Genomic DNA, 21,390 nt, shown 5'->3' on the forward strand with positions numbered 1-21,390 from the left:
AATGCCTCTCCCCTTGCACCATCCTGGATGTTATCTTTATGGCTGGACCCACCACCCACACCCTGCCTCTACTCTGGGTGCCATGAAGGGACTTGGGCCATAGTCTGGGTCAGGGATTGTTAAAAACAGGTTCTGGAAAGTATTTTTAAAAATAACCTGTGTGTCCTGTTTACTTTGCCTTCACATGCTCTCCTCAGCAGCCACAGTCCAAGTGGGGAGAAGCAGTCAAGCCCTCCGTGCTGGTGTACCAGCCCCAAAGAGGGTAATTCTTGAGACCTAAACTCTAAATGAAACCCCACACAACACAGCAACAATTCAGGGCAAGCCCTAGCATGAATATGGGTTTTGAAAAACCTCAGGGACTTGGGTAAGTAATGTTAAAATTTTGTCTCAAAATATATTTGCCTATCAGCCAGGAACTGCTCCAAAAATCCATTCTGAGTTCCCAGATCAATACAAGAGAGAGGGGAAATTAAGAGGATCTGTCAAGTTCAAAAATCATATTAAAAAGAAAAAACCATACAAAATTGCAAGTCTTTTTTTCAATGGAAAGAATTCTTAAAATCTAAATATAGTATGTTGTTGTTTATTGGTTGGATTTATTTTGGCCTGGACCATGAAAATAGACTAGCCAATTTTGCTGTTGTTTACAATCAGTTTCTAGTTACTTTTATTATCCTGGTTCTCAGGCACTAGCACAAGCCTGCCAGGGGTGAGTTGCAAGTATTGCATAGGAATGTTTGTTTAAAAACACACCCTCTTTTGATTATAATAAAACACAGCTGGAAACATTCTATTGATCTAGGTTTTACAATGGAGTATCTTGGCCCATGTGCATGAAACAAAGATTTCCCCCTAAATCATACTCCTAATAACACCTCTGAGCTCCCCTCTCAAATTTTCAGGTTTTAAACTCTTCTGATGTCATAATCACTCTCAATTCTCCAGCCAAAAAGGCAAGATCTGATATTTCAAATGCAGAAAAATCAACGTTCTGGGGGGAGAAAACCCTTTCAGGCCCTTTCTATCCCTCATAAAGAAGCGAAAAAGGGCACAAGCCCAATTTTGTTTCTTTTGCAGATACAGTGCTCTCCCCTTCATTTGCACAGCTGTAACTCAGGATTTCATAGCTTTTGCTGAGTATTTTCAAAGCACTGGACAAGGCTATAACCACACCAGTCCATTGAAGATGATGGGAAGCTGTTCAGGGCTTTAGCCATACAACTCTTTAAAAGCATGCTTCTTAAATAAGAGTCACATTATTTGTCTTTTCCAAAGAGAAAACCAAAAGGTTAGTCTGTCTACCCTGCTGCAAACAGCCCTCTTTCCCCACACTATAGAAGTTGATAAGCTAGTGATGGAGTCTAATGCATTTCAAGGGGAGGGTCACAGAAAAGGCCCATTATCACATGCAGAGGTTCAGCATCCACAAAAGTTCATTTTCTGTGGAGAGGGGAGGGTCAGTCTGTGTGACCGAAGCAAGTAAAGAGAAGCTCCCACATGTGACTAGGTATTAAACGTCAGTTCCAGGACATGCCTTTCTGGGTTCAATGAGATAAGCCCACAGAAACCAGTTTGGAACCCTGGGCAAGCCAGCAGGCTGGCTCAAGCTGTAACCTACCAATTGTTTTCCTCATGAGATGCACTTGTTAGGGCTCACAGGGCCACCCTGGCTGACTATATAAATAGCTACAACTGTGGCTGAGGAAACCAGGAAGTTCAATAGCATGGTGCTGACATTCACCTAGGCGTAATTAACCCACAGGTCAGGGTGAGGTGTTTAAGAGAAGTAGCTGTGAAACAAAGAATTGAATGCACATAGTCTGAATGTCTGGAGGGGAGTCAGGATTAAGACCTACTGCTGGAGCAGTTTGGACAAATACTACACAGAGATGCCTCTTAAAAATCAATCAGACAGCAGACATTTGAACAGCAGTTACTCCCCTCTCCCCCTGAAAATACTGAGCCACAAAGGGAACAAGGCAGATCCTTTCTGTAAGTGTGGGTGGTTAGCTATCTGAGTAATCATTCCAGTCCAATAATTATGAAATGACTCCCACTCCTACGCAGTAAAACCCAGAAATGAATCTTGGTTTTCATCTTTTAGACTAACCTCCTCAACCAGGAACTGTTTATCATCATCTTGTGAGTGCTGGGCTTTTTGTCAGCATTACATCATAATAATCCAATACCTTTCCTACTCAGCTATCCCAAAGCGCTGTACGAAGGAGTTAGGCACTGCCACTGTTAATATAAACAGAACCTCAGCCACTTATGGCTTACTCAGAACTGTATTAGAGAGAGTGAATTTTGCCAGGTCAGTGGATAACCCCAATGACTTTGGTCTTGGGGATCTGTGACGTGCACCAGGACAGGCACCAGAGATGGGCAAGAATAGAGCTCCGTTTAATGTATTCATTCATAGGAACAGAAATATGTGGGGGCAGTGGAGAGAGCAGGGGGTGGTATCTTTAGTCTACCAGTGATTCTAATAATTGTATCAGGCCAAATTCTGCTCTCAGACAAATGTGTACAACTCTCATTGACTTCCACAGAATTCTTACATACCTATTTGACAACAGAATTCAGCTCATTATTAGTATTTTACATTTACAAAGCACCTTTCATCCTGACAGACTCCAGAATGCTTTTCAGCTACAGGAATGACATCATCCACCAATAAAATGCAGCCACTACTGGGGTAGAACACAGCTGCTGTTTAGCAAGCCCCCAACAACGCTATACTACAGTTTTAGGTCACCTCACGTCCTCTCACATCCAGCCAGAGTATGTCAAAAAACAGTAAGGCCTTTCATTTCATTTTTTGATCCATCTGGCATTAGAACTGAGGTCACAGGGCATGACTGCAGGATGACACGCTGTAAAACAATTTCAGAGCTTTCCCTACTCACATTCCTTTATTACACTTCGGAGATTCTTATCACATATCTGATCAAGCCATGAAGAATTTTATCTTTTCTTAATTTAACTTGCCTTGTCATCTTTTTTGAACAAAATGTGTAAATTATTAGCAACAGCAGGAAATTATTCATCATGCAGCCTCACAATGGCTTAAATTCATGCTCTTTCCCTAGCTTTACCATCATCCAAATGCCCCCTGTTTTAAACTCATGCTATTTACATTTATATCAACTCATCCATTTTCTAATGTTCCACTGACTTAAACTATCATGTATGCAGAGCATGCACTTCATTCCCAGCCATGTTTCCCTGGCTATGTTTGGGGAGGGGAGTCACATTTTCGCCAAGCTTCTCTGGAATTACAGAGGTTCCTCAAATTGTTCAAAAGATCCTCTGTTTTGGTAGCAAGCACATGCCCTCGTGGACTCTTCCCATCTTGACAACTCCCTCTGTATCTCTGTTTTCCATCTTCTTCCCTTTTCACAGCTCATGAACTCATTTCTGCTTACAAGGAGGACGATAGCTAGATGTGCGGTGCTCCTTCTGGTCAAACTCATCATGGCCTTCCCTGAAAGGCAAACAAGAATTGAAGATGGCATTTAGTGACGGTAGGTTGTGCAGACCAGCCTACCCAGCAGTAGCAGCTGCACAGAGCCTCATCCAGCTAATGCAAGCAAGAGACAACCCCCACTGATACATTTGACTAACCGAGGCGTTCTCCCTTGGGCCACCATTGGCTTTATCAAGACTGACAGCTGAGATTTTTTTTTTTTAACATCGCCCTGGAAAGTTCTTTATGAAGAGGAAGACTGCCTGCTAATTCAGAAAACTTCATTCTGTCCTCTGACTTCTGGAGAGAGAAATGACAATGGGTCTCTCTGAAATATTCATGTTCATGTAATTAGTGATACATTCTCAGGACAGTGGGTAAGAGGCATGTAATAAGAGTTGTGATTATAATCTGTTGCATATCGCACTGCAAATGAAGTGCAGAGGGCAAAATCCCCGCTCAATTAATTTCTGCTCAATTTCAGGCAGGGAGGGTTATTTATTGACTGAAAACACAAACCCTGATCTTGAGCATACAGCTGACTTAATTTAATACCCTGCCACTCTGCTGCTTTTCTCATCTCTGCCTCTTACCGCTCCGTTATCTGGCTGATGTGTTTCTCCTTAAACTTATTTAGCATTACCAGTTAGGCATGTCCTTATTATTTTAATATATTCACTCGCACCACCCCCTCCATTGGATTGGTTTCTGCAGAACCATCAACAGGCCATGAAATGACAGAATGAACATCAGAGATCATCTCAATTTACCATCTGGTTTCTGTTTCACAGAACAGTCTTGCACTGAAGGGAAATAGCTTCTTAAACCAGAGATTTATAACATGCTGCCAGAATGCAAAAGCCTTAGGTGTTTAAAAGTTAAAATTGCAACTATTGCATTGCTCGACTGAGAGTTAGAAGCTTTTGGTACATAAAATGTAAAGGCTCTCCAATTTCAAGTGCTTCAGGAATCACCAGATTAAAAAAAAAAAAAAATTTTTTTCACATGGTTTAAGGCCACAGTTCTATCCTTGTAGATCCCACACTTTCCTCCTAGCTGATCTCTCTGCCAGTGAGTCTGTTCTGACCCATCCTTCAAGGTCATTAACAAACCACAGTAATTGCCAAACCTGAACAATGGTCTTGCACATCTTGTCTTCAGCAGTGGTGTAACTTGCTTCAGAAAAAGGCATAACATCCTCACCATGCAATACTATAATACGAAAGGAACATTTTTTCCTGATCCCAGTTTATGCCCTGAAGCATGATGATAGTGCTTGTACTTCCATGCTAGCTAGTGTTAACTAATGGTGCTATAAAACTATTTCCTGAAAGGGTGAGGTAACAATCTGACTCTTGAGCATCTCAAATTTCTCCTTCTCTTAGGGGTTCTTCCGTTTAGAAGAAGAAACACCCACTAAACCATGCAACATAAAAGATTGTTACAAGGAGGAGGGAGAAAAATTGTTCTCCTTAACCTCTGAGGATAGGACAAGAAGCAATGGGCTTAAATTGCAGCAAGGGCAGTTTAGGTTGGACATGAGGTAAAATTAACTGTCAGGGTGGTTAAGCACTGGAAAAAATTGCCTAGGGAGGTCGTGGAATCTCAGTCATTGGAGTTTTAAGAACAGGTTAAACAAACACCTGTCAGAAATGGTCTAGATAATACTTAATCCTGCCATGAGTGCAGGGGACTGGACTAGATGACCTCTTGAGGTCCCTTCTAGTCCTACTCTTCTGTTATTCTAACTTGGCATGGAGAACTAGGTTTCATCTTGATGGGTATCTCTAGCCAAAAGGTGTTATCAGTGTTACCGGAAGCATCGCTGGCAGTAGAGATCATCATCGCAGTCATGGCAGCGCAATGTGGCATTTTCGTTGCAGATACAGCACCATGGTAACTCCTCCTCATCACTGTCTTCTGCCTTAGCAATTGGGATGGGTTTCTTAGCACTAGCTGTGGCAGTTGGAGCTTGGCTCTAATACAGGAATAAATCAGATAAATAAAAATCAGGAGTCAGATTGGGATAATTTAGGATAATTAGACTGAACTATGCTGGGTGAGGATCGTCTCACCTGGGACAGCAACTGGGGAGGGTTTTTACAGTGTGATTCTGTCCAGAACAGAGACATACAGCACTTACATTCTAATATATGCCAGGGCTGCCCAGAGGATTCAGGGGGCCTGGGGCAATGCAATTTCGGGGGCCCCTTCCATAAAAAAGGTTGCAATTCTATAGAATACTATATTCTCATGGGGGCCCCTGTGGGGCCCGGGGCAAATTGCCTCACTTGCCCCCCCCTCTGGGTGTCCCTGATATATGCTGGTCACAATTACACATATACTACTTCAGTGTCTTTACATCAAGGGTGTCCAACCTTTGCCGACACCACACTCTGCACAGCAAGCTTGCCTGGAGTCCAGGCACTTGTTTGCACATGCATTTACCTAATTCTCTAACTAAAAAATAATTGCTCCCACCCAGATTGCATGTGCTTTTATCTTCGTGATAGGCAGATAGCTTCTCCTGCTTGTTTGATGTCACCAACATCCACCTACAATTATTATCTGTGTTGTGGCAAATGGCAATGCTTAGAGGCCCCAATCAGGATCTCACTGGGCAAGGCACTGTACAGGCAAGAAGAGACAATCCCTGCTGCAAAGAGCTTACACTCTAAACAGCCCAGACAGACAAGGGGTGGGGGAAAGGAAGTATTTCTCTCTCTCCACTTTGTAGATGTGGAATCAAGACAGAGAGAGGCTCTGTGACTTACCCAGGGTCACACAGGAATTCTGTGGTAGCGCTCGGAATGGAACTCAAAATCTCCCAAGTGCAATGCCTTAACTACAAGACCATCGGTCTCCTTAGATTTATACTGCCCTTGCGGCGATAACAGTGTTGTTGTAACCATGTTGTTCCCAGGATATGAGAGAGACAAGGTGGATGAGGTAATATCTTTTATTGGACCAACTTCTGTTCATGAGAGACACCTGAAGAAGAGCTCTGCGGAGCTTGAAAGCTTCTCTCTTTCACCAACAGAAGTTGGTTCGATAAAAGATATTACCTCACTTGCCTTGGCTCTGTTATGGTGATAAAAGAGTCACAGGTAGAAGCTCAGCACTCCAGAAGCCACATATCTATTTGGAGAAACTGTCAGAACATTCTTCAAAGATTGCAAAAACTGTTTCCCAGCAAAACAATAAATAGAGCTGGGTGAATAACTTATTTTTCCATTCGGTGGCAGTTCTGAATTTATTTATTTTTTTAAATTGTATCAGGTTGATCCAAAGCGAAGTTCTTTTGAACATTTTAGCAAAACCAAAAAGTTGAAAACAATCTTGTTTCAGGTTGAATTAAATGTTTCATTTTACCTGAAACAAAAACTTTGGTTTAGATTTAGAGGTTTAATGTTTTTATTTTTCTTAATAAAATTGAAGGAAATTTCTAATGAAAAAATTGTTTTGAATAAAAAAAAAAAATCAAACCATTTCATTTTGAAAGTGTCAGAAAACTAAACTTTTCAATTTTCTGAGAGTTTTTCTTTTTTTCCCCCCAACCAAAACCATTTGGCACATGCGACAAATCTGCAAAATCTTTTTGTCAAAAAAATTTGGCCCAGCTCTAATGATAAGTTTGTTTTTAATAATAATATAATTACATTCACACTAATGATCGTGAAAGGTCAGGGTAAGAAAGCTTTAACACTGACACATTGATAACATCTGTAATTAAAGATGTTTTCTCACTGAGGACAGACACTTCAATTACATGGAGATCACAGATTCATTTAATTCTTCTGACACATAACAGAGAGCGTGTGCATGCTGCTATGTTACGGGCTGGAATAGCCATCAATATATGGCATCCTTTTACTAATTCCCTGCACTGATATTATAAAAGAACACAGGCACTTGATTACTACTGCTCTTTACAGACCTGATCCTACACCTATTGGAGCCAGTGGAAAAGCTCCCATTGACCTCAGCAGTGCAGGATCAGGCTCTCTAGTAGTAGACTGTAGCTTATGTTCTGTATAATTACACTGATGGGTTAGGAATCCCTTCTTTTGTATCTTCCTCGCTGACTATATACTGACCAGGTCCTCTGATTGCAGAGGGTGCCATCCAGTCCTGCAGATGGCTGGTTTTCAAGGAGCCATGCTCCAGATAGAGAGCCCTGTTAAAGCTGGCCAGCAGGGGGGAGATGCAAAGTACAGTCAGTGTCGGCTGGCCTTGGAAAAGCCAGTTGAGACATTCACCTCCTCAGCCTGCCAACCTAGGGAAAGCAGGTTGGTAGCTCTTTGCCGTGCTCTGGTTTTGGCAACTTACAGTACAGTAAATACCATTGTAAGGCAGCCTCAGAGCAGGACTGAGATTTGAATTACACAGAACTGTGTTGTATCAGGAACTGGAACAGGTCATTTCAAGAGGGCTTGACTGGCTCACAGACCTTTAGCTTTGCTTTCTTGGCTGTGTTCTGCTGTGAGGTTGCTGGGTGGGTGGCCTGATCAGCAGGGATGTTGAAGCCACTTGCTTCATCCAGAGCTGCTTCCTCAGTGAGCTGGGAACAAAAGAAAGCATGAAGTCTTTTGTTTCAAACTCCTACATGAGCCTCTCTCCTGGAGCAAAACTTCTTTCCCCTCCCTTAATCACCACATTCTCTAGAGAAGCCCAAATGTTATAGCTGAGAGGTCTGCAGGGAAGGAGAACTGCCTTTATAAAGCAAGCTGCACTACATCATCTCCTGTCTAGGGGCAGGGACATCAGATGAGTAGCAATCAAGAGAGAGAGAGAGAGAGAGAGAGAAAATTAATGTGTGCATGAAAGGGAAAAAACACAAGAGACTGGCAAGGGCCTGCATACTTCATGGCTATCAGGACCTACGTTCTGTGGCAAACTCCAGAGATACATGGGGCTCTCGAGACAGGGAAGTCACATATCCACACAGGAAGGAACCAAGAAAGGGCAAGTCAGATGCACACAACGACAGAACATAGTCTGCAACCTTAGCCAGCTGGGCTACAGAACTGCTCCGCTAATCACTTTGAGGTGGAGTTAGCTTTAGATGTGAAAGATCTGAGAGAGCAAGACCCTGGCCCAGGGGCAGACGACAGGGTCATTGCACACTGAATAAGTAACAAAAATGCTAGGATTATTTAAGAGGAAAGTGAGCAGAGTCCCAACAGCTGTTCCTGACCTGTTTTAGGACTCGCTGAATGGCTTCTTCCTCCGTCAGCTCCTCATCACTGTCAGGGAGCTTATAGTCTTCCAGAGTAACTGCAAGAGGAGTGGAAGGTTATGAGGCTACAGTGAGCTACACTTGAATAGCACCTGTTGCCATTTCACATCTCAAGGGACGCTGTCTGTGCTCGGCATGGGGAGTTGAATTTGATCTTGCATCACAACCCTCAACCCAGTACTGGTTTTTGCAAAGCAGATGGTACACTGAAGGGAACGCACACCGGCATCTCCTTTTGGGATGGGTCTGTTTGGAAGGGAGATAACATTTTTTTTTCTTCAAATTTTTAAAAGTTGGGGTTGAAGGAAGGAAAATAATGCATTTAAAGGGGCATAATTAAACAAATCTTGGCACACTGGAATTAGCTGTTGGGTTGGGTATGGGGCAAAGGGAGTTCATCCACACAGCTTCACCCCTAGTGGGCCTCAACCCCTAGTTTTCATAATCCTGGACTACTCCATACCGCTTAACAACTGGACCCCAAATCCGGTCATCAAGGGACCATCCATTTCTAGTAGAGATGTGATTCCCTCCAGCTGTAATTTCTTCCCATTGCTAAATGGAGGTTAATCTTCATGTAAAAGCTCCAACTTCTCCCAGCATGACAAAGAGACGCTAACACCAAGCTAACACCGCCCTGTTCTTCTTCAGCACAACCTAGGGTTTCTTCCTATTACTCACCTTTCTCGGGGTCCTGGCCTCTGAGTGCTGCCAGTTTCTTTGCAACTTCTAGGATTTTCTCCTCCCTAGTGTTCTCCTCCCTCAGCTCAGCAGCAGCCTCTGCCAGAAGTTTATTCTTCTCCTCTTCCAGCTGTTTTGGGTCCAGATCAGCAGTGCTGATGCCACCCTCACTTCTCCGATTAAGATCATTCAGGGTCTGGGTATTAACAGCTGGAACACAGCCAGACAGAGCATGTAGGTGTTACAATGGCAACCCTCTCCAGGCATAGTCCATTCTTTTAATGGCATGGGCTAAGAGTAACAGAACTCTCGACTCAGACTGTGGAGATGTCTGCTGTTCTGCTGCACAGCTCTCTCTTTTCCATAGCTAAAAGTACTGATGAGTTTCAAGGTAAATGAGTCACACAGTAGCAGGACCCTTGTATGTGGGCATAGTAACTGAGTCACAGTGCAGTTTCTATTGGGGTCCCATGGAAGAGACACCCTGTCAAGGCTGTATCCCCACTTTGAACTTTAGGGTACAAATGTAGGGGCCTGCATGAAAACTTCTAAGCTTATCTACCAGCTTAGCTCTGGTCCGCTGCCACCATCTCAAGAATTCCCTCCCTGGGAAGCCTTGAGAAACCTTTCACCAATTCCCTGGTGAACACAGATCCAAACCCCCTTGGATCTTAAAACAAGGAGAAATCAATCTGGTTCTTAAAAAAGGCTTTTAATTAAAGAAAAAGGTAAAAATCATCTCTGTAAAATCAGTATGGAAAATAACTTTACAGGGTAATGAAACTTAAAGAGCTCAGAGGACCCCCCTCTGTCTTAGGTTCAAAGTACAGCAAACAAAGATAAACCCTCTGGTAAAAGGTACATTTACAAGTTGAGAAAACAAAGTAAATCTAAGACGCCTTGCCTGGCTTTTTACTTACAAGTTTGAAATAGGAGAGACTTGTTTAGAAAGATGGGGAGAACCTGGATTGATGTCTGGTCCCTCTCAGTCCTAAGAGCGAACAACCCCTTAAACAAAGGACACACACAAAAGCCTTTCCCCCCCCAAGATTTGAAAGTATCTTGTCCCCTTATTGGTCCTTGGGGTCAGGTGTCAGCCAGGTTACCCGAGCTTCTTAACCCTTTACAAGTAAAAGGATTTGGAGTCTCTGTACACAGAGAGCTGTTACCCTTCCCTTTATAGTTATGACACACCCTTTTCAGAAGAACACACTCCAGCAATCAAGAGAGTTTTAAGCAAACCACAGGGGATGTTGGGCATGGCTCTGGCCAGACTAGTGTCCCAAGGTCTTACTACTACCATGTGAACCATCTAATAGAACACGGAAGGACTGGAAATTCTAAAAATTGTTCCTCCCCAGACTGGGCTACCATAAAAAAAATAGAGAAAAATAATCCAACAATATTACCACTGAAAGGGGAAACGTAACCACACGGGGTGAGACAATGGCAAATCAACATAGGTCTCGGCTGCTGCTCTTGGTCAACATTGTGTGTTGGTAAGGGGGAGGTAGGGATAAGGCAGGATACTTGGCACACTTTTAATCCTGGTGGTTTGGGAGATACCTGCTTCCTTCTCATTATAAACACACATAAGAATGGCCCTACTGGGTCAGACCAAAGGTCCATCTAGCCCAGTATCCTGTCTTCCGACAGTGGCCAGTACCAGGTGCCCCAGAGGGAATGAACAGAACAGGTAATCATCAAGTGATCCATCCCCTGTCGCTCATTCCCAGCTTCTGGCAAAGAGAGGCTAGGGAAACCATTCCTGCCCATCCTGGCTAATAGCCATTGATGGACCTATCCTCCATGAATTTATCTAGTTCTTTTTTGAACCCTGTTATGGTCTTGGCCTTCACAACATCCTCTGGCAAGGAGTTCCATAGGTTGACTGGACGTTGTGTGAAGAAATACTTCCTTTTATTTGTTTTAAACCTGCTGCGTATTCATTTCACTTGGTGACCTCTAGTTCTTGTGTTATGAGAAGTAGTAAGCAACACTTCCTTATCTACTTTCTCTACACTAGTCATGATTTTATAGACCTCAATCATATCTCCCCTTAGCCATCTCTTTTCCAAGCTGAAAAGTCCCAGTCTCTCCTCATACGTAAGCCATTCCATACCCCTACTCATTTTTGTTCCCTTTTCTGAACCTTTTCCAATTCCAATATATCTTCATTGAGATGGGGCAACCACACCTGCACACAGTATTCAAGATGCGGGCATACCATGGATTTATATAGAGGCAACATGATATTTTCTGTCCTATTATCTATCCCTTTTTTAATTATTCCCAGCACTCTGTTTGCTTTGTTGACTGCCGCTGCGCATTGAGTGGATGTTTTCAGAGAACTATCCACAATGACTCCAAGATCTCTTTCTTGAGTGGTAACAGCTAATTTAGACCCCATCATTTTATATGTATAGTTGGGATTATGCTTTCCAATGTGCATTACTTTGCTTTTATCAACATTAAATTTAATCTGCCACTTTGTTGCCCAGTCACCCAGTTTTGAAAGATCCTTTTGTAGCTCTTCGCAGTCTGCCTGGGTCTTAACTATCTTTAGTAATTTTGTATCATCTGCAAATTTTGCCACCTCACTGTGTACCCCTTTTTCCAGATCATTTATGAATATGTTGAATAGGACTGGTCCCAGAACAGACCCCTGCAGGACACCACTATTTACCTCTCTCCATTCTGAAAACTGACCATTTATACCTACCCTTTGTTTCCTATCTTTTAACCAGTTACCAATCCATGAGAGCACCTTCCCTCTTATCCCGTGGCAGCTTACTTTGCATAAGAGCCTTTGGTGAGGGACCTTCTCAAAGGCTTTCTGAAAATCTAAGTACACTATATCCACTGGATCCCCTTGGTCTACATGCTTCTTGACCCCCCTCAAATAATTCTAGTAGATTGGTGAGGTATGATTTCCCTTTACTAAAACCATGTTGACTCTTCCTCAACAAATTATGTTCATCTACGTGTCCGACAATATTGTTCTTTATTATAGTTTCAATCAGTTTGCCCAGTACTGAAGTCAGGCTTACAGGCCTGTAATTGCCAGGATCACCTCTGGAGCCCTTTTTAAAAATTGGCGTCACATTAGCTATTCTCCCGTCATCTGATACAGAAGCTGATTTAAATGATAGGTTACAGACTACAGTTACTAGTTCTGCAATTTCACATTTGAATTCCTTCAGAACTCTTGGGTGAATACCATCTGGTCCTGGTGACTTATTGATGTTTAATTTATCAATTTGTTCCAAAATCTCCTCTGATGATACCTCAATCTGGGACAGTTCCTCAGATCTGTCACCTAAAAAGAATGGCTCAGGTTTGGGAATCTCCCTCACATCCTCAGCCATGAAGACCGATGCAAAGAATTCATTTAGTTTCTCTGCAATGGCCTTATTGTCCTTGAGTGCTCTTTTAGCACCTTGATCGTCCAGTGGCCCCACTGGTTGTTTAGCAGGCTTCCTGCTTCTGATGTACTTAAAAAAAAATTTGCTATTACATCGTGGTGTATGTAGTGTCCTTAAGAAAAACTGTTTGAGGCCAATGATAACAAATACCTTGAGGCTGGGCTCCTGGACTATAACTCTCATCAATGGCAACTTGCTCAGCCAGCTGGGTCAACAGGTCATCAGACTGCTGGACTTGGGTTCTGGTATCCGGGGGCTGGTGCGCCTGGAAAAACAGAGAGGGTGCATGGGAGAAAGCTGTAGGAGAGTGTTAAACAGGTGATGGAAGGAGACAAATTGAAAAATCTGAAAAATTGTGTAACCAATTATGAGACTATCCTAATTGGGACCAACATTTCCAAAAGTATCCACTAATGCTAGGTGCCTCCATTTTTGGGTGCCCAACTTGAGATGCTTTGGGCCTGATTTTCAGAGATGTTGAGCATGCACAGCTTCTACTGAAGTCAACTGGCTAATCCAAGCACAGAACTGGGAGCCAGGAACTGATGCGATCTAATCCCAGCTCTGATACTGATCCTTACTGTGACACTGGGCCCGACATTTAGGCACCAGAATAAGTGGTCCAATTTTCACAACTGTTCGGCAACCATGCAGCAGCTCCCAAATAAGTCAGTGGAAATTGTTTTGAAAAAGGAGAGTGTGGGGCTAGGACCTAAACTGAGATTTAGAAAGATGGGTTCAGTTCCCCTGCTCCACCACAGACTTCCTGTGTGACCATGAGCAAGTCACTTATGCCTGGTCTACCCTAGAAAATTAACTCAGCATAACTGTATCGCTCAAGGGTGTGAAAAAACCACACCCCTGGGAGGGACAGTGGAGCCAATCTAAGTCCCAGTATAGACAGCGCTAGGCTGACAGAAGAATTCTTCCATCAACCTAGCTACCACCTCTCAAGAGCCGGATTACCTATGTCAAAAGGAGAATCCCTCTTGTCAGTGTAGGTAGTGTCTACATTGAAGAATTGCAGCAGCAAAGCTGTACTGCCTTTGTGTTTAACATGTAGACAAGCCTTTAATCTCTCTGAGCCTTTGTTTCCCCTGTAAAATGGGGATAATCACACTTCCCTTCCTCCCAGGGGTGCTGTGAGGATAAATACATTAAAGAAACTGCAGTGGTAGAGGACATATAAGTGCCTAAGATAAATAGCTTTGAAAATCAGGCCACTTACAGCTAGATATGGATTTAGGAGCCTAAATTTAGAACCAATTTTTAGAAAATCTTGTATCACTAGGCTACAACATTTGAGCTGTCAATATTGTAGAGGAGCGTTTATTTTTATTTTTTTAAGTTATGGAAACTTTTGCAAATGTCCTACTTCAGTTTTGGAATTTTATTTTTTTTTAAACATACAAACAACCACCACCTAAATTTGGGGTTAAAGGTGACCCAGCTGTGTCTCAATGTAAATATTGTTTTAAACATTTGGCGCTCTGTTCACTGTTTGGGATGTTGTGCCACACTCTTGGAAGGCATTTCTGACATCTCTCTACACAGAAGCCATGTTTTATCTTCATTGATGAGTTCATAAAAGTTTGATTTCTTTTGACAAGTGAACTTCTAGCATAGTCTCGTATTTATCACAGTTCAAGAGGAAATATTTTCCTGTCTCACTCCAAATTAGTTATTATTAATCTGGTTTTTTAAGTTGCCATTCATTTGATCGCTTAATTATTTAATAAGAATCCCTTGAGCTGATATGTCATCTTTCAAGCAAGAATCTAGAAGCACTAGTGAACATCACATCAACCTTCAGAAGTAGGCAAGTATTATCACTTTTTTTCATAGATGGAAAAACTACAGCAGAGAGAGGTTAATAGCTCGAGGTGGGAAGCACTCCCAGATCCCATTGACTTCAATGGGAGTTGTGTGTTCTCAGCACTTCTGAAAAATCAGGCCACAGATTTCTTCTGAAAGTTACAAAGCAAGTTGATGGCAGAACTGGGACTAGAATCCTGGACTCTTGACTCCCGGCGCCAGGTTCTAACCTCCAGACAATGCTCCCCCTCAAGCCAAGTCCACCCACATAAAACAGCTAACAGCTGTTAAAGACTCACCTGAATCTCAGGGAGGGAGGCTCCTTTCTCAACAGCTTCTAGCACTAAACAAACAATCATTTGTGAGGCAGGGCCACAAATGGCCCACCATCTCTGAGTCCTCATCAAGCTGAAGAACACGTGCCCTTAGTTCAATTCTGGGACGTGACAATGCACTCTTAGACCATAAGCTGGCAGCTAATGAGTATATTTCTGGAGCAGCCAGGTGGACATGAATCGATGAAGCAGGAGGAAGGGCCTGATATGCCTCTTAAGTCTCTTGAGACACTACAACTACTGGGAGAGCTCAGATAGAGCAACTGGCAAGAACTGACACAAGGGGACCAGGGGATCTTACCGGTCTGGGAGTTTTGGATGGAAGGGCTCTTCCCTGCAGGGCAGCCAGACGGTCTTCCATTTCCTGTGTGGATGGAATGGGTTTGCTGGGGTCATCCTTCAGTGCTGCAAGCCTAGATTCTATCTCAGCTTGAGACGGGATGGACTCTGCAATTCAGACCAACTCTGTTTGTTTACAGCAAGCAAATGGCTTTTATAGTTTTAGTGTCTTGGAATATATTTTTCTTTCAAGAATGGGGCCCTGGACAGCTAAGCAAAGCCTCCCTCACTTCACTGATCACAGCCAGGAATAATTAGCCAGAGCCATGCTCAACATCCCCTGTGGTTTGCTTAAAACTCTCTTGATTGCTGGAATGTGTTCTTCCAAAAGGGGTGTCTCTTCCAATAAAAACTGCACTGCGACTCAGTTACTATGTCTACATACAAGGGTCCTGCTACTGTGTGACTCATGTCCCTTGAAATGATTAGGGCATTGGTCTAATGCAGGGGTTCTCAAACTGGGGGTCGTGAAGTTATTACATGGGGAGGGTCGCGAGCTGTCAGCCTCCACTCCAAACCCCACTTTGCCTCCTGCATTTATAATGGTGTTAAATATATTTAAAAGTGTTTTTAATTTATAAGGGGGGGTCACACTCAGAGGCTTGCTATGTGAAAGGGGTCACCAGTAAAAAAGTTTGAGAACCACTGGTCTAATGCTATCATCCACCACTTAATTCTAGCCACTGCCTCCTCCCCTGTACATCTCCCAGCCATTAAGTTTGCAGCACCAACCTAACTAGAGGAGTGAAAGCGAAATGCATGTTCCACCTCCCACTTTGGAGCCAGACAGTCCATTGCTGCCGTTTCCCACTCAAGCATCCTAGAACTGCCTGCCGAAGTCAGCTTTCCTTTGTTTGTTCCTGGAAGCAGGAATGGGCAAAGTGTAGTCCCATGGAGCCCTGCATTGCTCTTGGCAGGACCCAGTACTTCAGTCAAAGCGTTCCCATGTGTGACCTTTGCACACCAGTTTGGCCACACAGTAACAACACCGTGCGCAGTCCCCTGCTTCACTTTGTTCCTATCATTACCATGTTATCCTGCACAGGGACATGCCCGGGACAGATGTAAACAAGCAGCTTATTTCACTGTGTCAAGAGATGCAAGATAAGGACTGCACCGGGCAAATCAGTGAGAAAGCAGAGGTCCAGGCAGCAAAATGTGTGCGCTGGAGAGCAGCAGCCCAGAGAATGGGGCCCAGGTATCCACTGCTCTGATAGCATGGGCAGGACCTGGCTCCCACGGGCAGCTTTCTCCCACCAGCTTCCATGACTGGAGGCTAGTCTATAATGCACCGACTGTTGCGACTGTGCAGTCCACCCCTGATATTTGTACAGCTCATAAGCACAACGGAACCTCTGCTCAGATGCAGGAAGCCTCCACCGTACTATGAAACTCACTGGGCTTCGTTTCCTCCTTGAGCCTCTCCAGCCTCTCTGCAATAGCTCGATCCTCCTTTGACAGCCCCTGATATTTGGAGCCTGCCCGGCCTTGGGGTTTCACTGGGCCTTTCTGCGGACCCGTCGGCTGGTTCTGCTTGGCCTCAAGAGCTGCTACACGCCTGTGACAAGGGAAAAAACAAGCATAACTTGGAGCAGGCGCTTAGAACAAGAATTATGAAGGCATCTTCCGCAAGCTCCTCTACAAACATGCTATTTAGGGAAAGATGATATAGGACAGAATATGGAAAACTCCTTTATTCCTGCTCCTGACTTTGCTAGGATGGATTCGGGACTGGGGAAGCAGAGATCCTCCCAAGGAAAACCATTCCTCTCACAGCAGTACCAATATAAAATGGTCAAAAAGTAGACTGGATAACTAGTAATGAAACATGGAACCTTTCAGTTCTAGATCACAGGTTTGAATTCAGTCATGGTCTATAGCAGCCAAAAGACATTACCATGAGGTGGTTGTTTGGTGACCTAACTGAAAGAGCTGCTGTTCTCAGTCCAGTTCCAAGCAGAGAAGTGTCCATGTCACAAGCCCACCTTCTTGTTGGCAGTCTCAACAGAGAGGCCAAGAACCAAAAGAATATCCACCTAAAGATTCAAATGGGCTGGACTAACTAGCAAAACTTACTTTTTGTAGTTCTCTGGTGGAGACCATCTAGCTGTACTAGTCTGAGACACTCCTCTGGAAAGCAAAAACATAAACATCTCAACTGTAAAACACAGACCTGAGACAGATGTCCAGATAATGTTACAACTGCACATCCTCTCTCTTTCAAACCTAGAGAAATTACGATGCACATTACTATGGGACTCATCACTGTAGTACCTGGGCAAAATTTACATGGTTTAAAATGTGTCATCAGTATTCCACAATAAGAGGAGCACAGACACCACTCTCTGCAGCAGCTTGCAGTTAGAAAGAGGCAACGAATGGAAAGACTTGGGGACAAAGGCTCTGGGTTCTCCTGGCTCACAATCAGTGTGAAGCCTTGGGAAAGAGATGTGCTTTCAAAATACAAAATTATATAACGTAAATGTTTTAAAATGTATTATACAATGTTTATACATTATAGTATATTACAGAAATGGTTATAGAATACAAAATATTATAATGATATATGACAACATATTGAGTTACAGATCTGTGATACCTGATTATATACTAATCTTAACTCTGCATGTCCTGATTTGTGTGCTTAACTATGCAACCTGCACCTATGCATCTGAGGCTTTCAAAGCTGGAAGAGTGTGAATATTTTTTTCTGTTACAACCAAATCAATCCCACAAACCTTAAATCTTCAGATTATACATGGCATCTAGGCCTCTGAAACAGTGAAGGTGGATTATTTTTGTTTATTTTTTGATTTAGTGGCAACACTTCCAATCACCAAGCTACTCAGCTACTATACCAAGGGTGGGCAAACTACGGCCTGCGGGCTGCATCCAGCCCACCAGCCATTTTAATCGGGCCCTTGAGCTCCCTCTGTGGAGTGGGGTCTGGGGCTTACCTCGCTCCTGTGCTCCAGCCGGGGAGCAGGGTCGGGGCTGCTCCGCGCGGCTCCTGGAAGCAGCAGCATGTCCCCCTTTCAGCTCCTACGCTGAGGCGCGACCAAGGGGCTCCGCTCCGCACACTGCCCCCGCCCCAAGCACCGCCCCTGCAGCTCCCATTGGCTGAGAACCGTGGCCAATGGGAGCTGCAGGGGTGGCACCTGCAGACAGGGCAGCGCGCAGCAGAGCTGCCTGGCCGCACCTCCTTGTAGGAGCCAGAGGGGGGACATGCCGCTGCTTCCAGGAGCCACTTGAGGTAAGTGCCGCCCGAAGCCTACACCCCTGAGCCACGCCCCTGCGCCCCAACCTCCTGCCCCAGCCCTGATCCCCCTCCTGCCCTCCAAACCCCTCGGTCCCAGCCCGGAGCACCCTCCTACACCCCAAACCCCTCATCCCCAGCCCCACCCCAGAGCCTGCACCCCTAGCTAGAGCCCTCACCCCCACCCTGTGCCCCAGCCCGGAGCCCCCTCCTGCATCCTGAATGCCTCATTTCTGGCCCCCCTCTGGAGTCCGCATGCCCAGCCAGAGCCCTCACCCCCTCCCACACCCCAACCTCAATTTCGGGAGCATTCATGGCCCGCCATACAATTTCCAGATGTGGCCCTCAGGCCAAAAAGTTTGCCCACCCCTGTACTATACAGTTGTATGGATACTTGGAACTGAAACCCACATGGTAACAGCTCAGTAAAGGACTGGTTTGGCATATCAGTTTATGGACGGCATACGAGTGGCTGTGTAAAGTGGAGTTATAAAAAGGGAAGTGGATCAAAGTCTGCATCGTGACACCAGAGGCTGAAACAAAACAACAGAGTATATAAACACACAGACTGTGCCCAAGTCTCCCACCTTACCTGGTTAGCTCCCCATGACACTGTTTGCACACCTTCTGCTGAGTATTCCCGTAACGGGGAACAATGGTGCTGAACCCAAGGCAGCCTGAGCAGAATGCCCGCCCACAGTTCTTGCACCCACACTGAGAAGAAACAAGGAAGTGCAAGGGTTTCACTGGCTGGCTGCAACAACTCTGTAAAATATACACTGAATCTCTCTGGATATGCACCAGGCAGGAGCAACTTCCACATCAAAAGTACTTCAGAGCTATGATATGTGCTTGTTTGTAAGTTTAAAAAGATAATTAAATATTTGTATGAATAAGAATAGTAGTTGCAGCTACACTGGCTAGAATAAACAGCATAAAAGTATCAGCCTTTAGGACATAAGCTGATCACCTGCTGGAGTCAGGAATACCATCTCCTCCCATAGTATAGTAAGGGGGGGGGGGGGCAAAGCCCAAGGGCTTCAGCCCTGGACAGGAGCCTGTAGCCTGAGCCCCACCACCCAGGGCTGAAGCCAAAGCCCAAGCCCCGTCGCCCGGGACGATGAGGCTCAGGCTTTGGCTTTGGCTCCGGGCGGTGGGGCTCGGGCTTTGGCCCCAGCAAGTCTAACGCAAGCCTTGGCGATCCCATTAAAATGGGGTCACAACCCATAGTTTCAGAACCGCTGTGTTATAGCAATTCCTACATGTTTTAAACACCGAGAGGTTAATGTGTCTGTTAATTATACATAATTAATATATAATTAAGGAAAACAATGACACTGACACACACAAAAACGTGTGCTTAGAGCCAAGGAAGCGCAGCAGTTTGAACTGTAGAACGTAAAGCAGAGAGTGGGAGGTGGGGTTACTATTTCTGATATAAGGAGCCTCAAACTGTTGGAGTTTCAGATGGCATTGATCAAACACTGCCACGAGGAAACTCACTCAGCTGCCTGCCTAACTGACTTTTTAGGGCCAGATCTTGTATCCAGTGTTCAAGAGAGACTTGCCTCTTTTCTGAAGAGAGTAAATTTGGATGCACAGCCATAACACCTTCTATCCATAGTGCTAATGGAGAACGCACACTCACTCTCTCACAGATATACAAAAAGAAATAGTTTTATCTCCTGAAGCTGTCTATTTGTCCAGATAGAGCTGTCCTGGAATATTCTTCTCCTTCGGAGGCAGGAGAGTGTTGGGGGAGATGATGAATTACGGCATTTCAGAGTTTACTTGCTGCACGTCTGGTTGTAGAAATGATGGTCCCAGATTCTTTCAGCAGAGAGAGGAGAAGAAAGGATCTGATCCTTATTTAACTTTTACAGACAACCCTTTAATGAAAGCATTATTGTTAACAATAAATAACATTATAATTTGCTGTTCTCTTACATGACTATGTTCTGACAGCTTAAAGCTAGGATAAGACACACCAAGTGTTCCCCCTCTCCTCCAAATCACCACCAGTCTAACTTGCCTTGTTCTGCAAAGCCTATCAGCAATAACAACATCTACTGTCTTTGTATTGTACAAATTTGCGTACTTAGGATGGCACCTCTCCAAAGCAGAGATTTAATTCCTGCTTTAACATATTTTGCCATAAAACTATTATGTATTTGGCAGCACAGACTGCTCCGCATCGTACAAACGCACAAAGTGACAAAAATCCCAGAAGCTCCCAATTCAAATCAGGTGCCACGGAAAGCTGCAATACTACACACATACTGTGCCAACAGTAATCACTGCGAGAGTCTGGACTCAGAGGCTGAGTCCGTGCGAACCCCACACAGCCCAGTGCCCGGCTCCCAAACCACAAGGCTTTGCACCTATAGAGCCACCTTTGCCCCAGCACCTGCCGAGACCCTCGCAGCACCGACTCTAGCGGAAGGGATTAATACTCCCGCCGCAGCTTACGGCTCGGAAACTTTGCTGCCCACATCCCACCAGCACCCGAGATAGCCAAGAACACGGCACTGGCAGCGCGGGGCCCGCTGGAAGTTGTAGTCCTTACACCCCACTCGATCCCCTTCCGCAGAACGATATGGTTTAATAAAAAAAACTACACTTCCCATGACAATGCGCACACCCCTGCTGCGCAGAGCCTGCCGGGAGCGGTGATTTGCCGGTTGGCCAGAGAGAGACCTTCCAGGTGGGCTGTGGGCCGCGCGAGGCATTGTGGTAGTTGTAGTTCCGCTTCCCCGAAGAGCTCTAAGAACCATAGGTCAGTCGGAGGCTGGTGAGACTACATGTCCCAGCAGCCAGTGGTGCGGGGC

At 44.6% G+C, this 21,390-nt stretch overlaps 1 protein-coding gene across 7 annotated transcripts; it reads right to left on the minus strand.

Moving 5' to 3' along the window:
• Positions 1 to 1,510: 1,510 nt before the first annotated feature.
• On the minus strand, positions 1,511 to 21,094 carry ZFYVE19 (zinc finger FYVE-type containing 19). Of its 7 annotated transcripts, none has more exons than XM_024201749.3 (12): positions 20,970 to 21,094; positions 20,131 to 20,392; positions 19,155 to 19,276; positions 17,383 to 17,436; positions 16,704 to 16,864; positions 15,269 to 15,414; positions 12,968 to 13,082; positions 9,393 to 9,602; positions 8,670 to 8,749; positions 7,923 to 8,033; positions 5,287 to 5,450; positions 1,511 to 3,490 (listed from the first exon to the last, which is right to left on the minus strand). In XM_024201749.3, exons 2-12 carry the CDS (start codon positions 20,182 to 20,184, stop codon positions 3,418 to 3,420), a joined length of 1,290 nt encoding a protein of 429 aa, XP_024057517.2. In that variant the 5' UTR covers positions 20,185 to 20,392; positions 20,970 to 21,094; the 3' UTR covers positions 1,511 to 3,417. The 7 variants fall into 7 exon arrangements, with proteins under 7 accessions (XP_024057517.2, XP_024057514.2, XP_024057512.2 ...); XM_024201746.3 differs by having other exon boundaries at positions 20,131 to 20,451; XM_024201744.3 differs by having other exon boundaries at positions 20,131 to 20,451; positions 20,956 to 21,094.
• Between the last annotated feature and the right edge of the window lie 296 nt (positions 21,095 to 21,390).

This window comes from Terrapene carolina, unplaced genomic scaffold, assembly GCF_002925995.2.
Source record: "Terrapene carolina triunguis isolate 2854851 unplaced genomic scaffold, T_m_triunguis-2.0 Scaffold96, whole genome shotgun sequence".
NCBI lineage: Eukaryota > Metazoa > Chordata > Testudines > Emydidae > Terrapene > Terrapene triunguis.

Excerpts from the sequence above, each read along its gene's own strand:
- ZFYVE19 (XM_024201749.3), bottom strand. The coding sequence starts at position 20,184 with ATGGATAGAAGGTGTTATGGCTGTGCATCCAAATTTACTCTCTTCAGA. Across the intron at positions 8,750-9,392 it reads AGGCCAGGACCCCGAGAAAG|TTACTCTGGAAGACTATAAG; the intron begins GTGAGTAATAGG and ends CTCCTCTTGCAG. Across the intron at positions 5,451-7,922 it reads CCAAGAAAGCAAAGCTAAAG|AGCCAAGCTCCAACTGCCAC; the intron begins GTCTGTGAGCCA and ends TTCCTGTATTAG.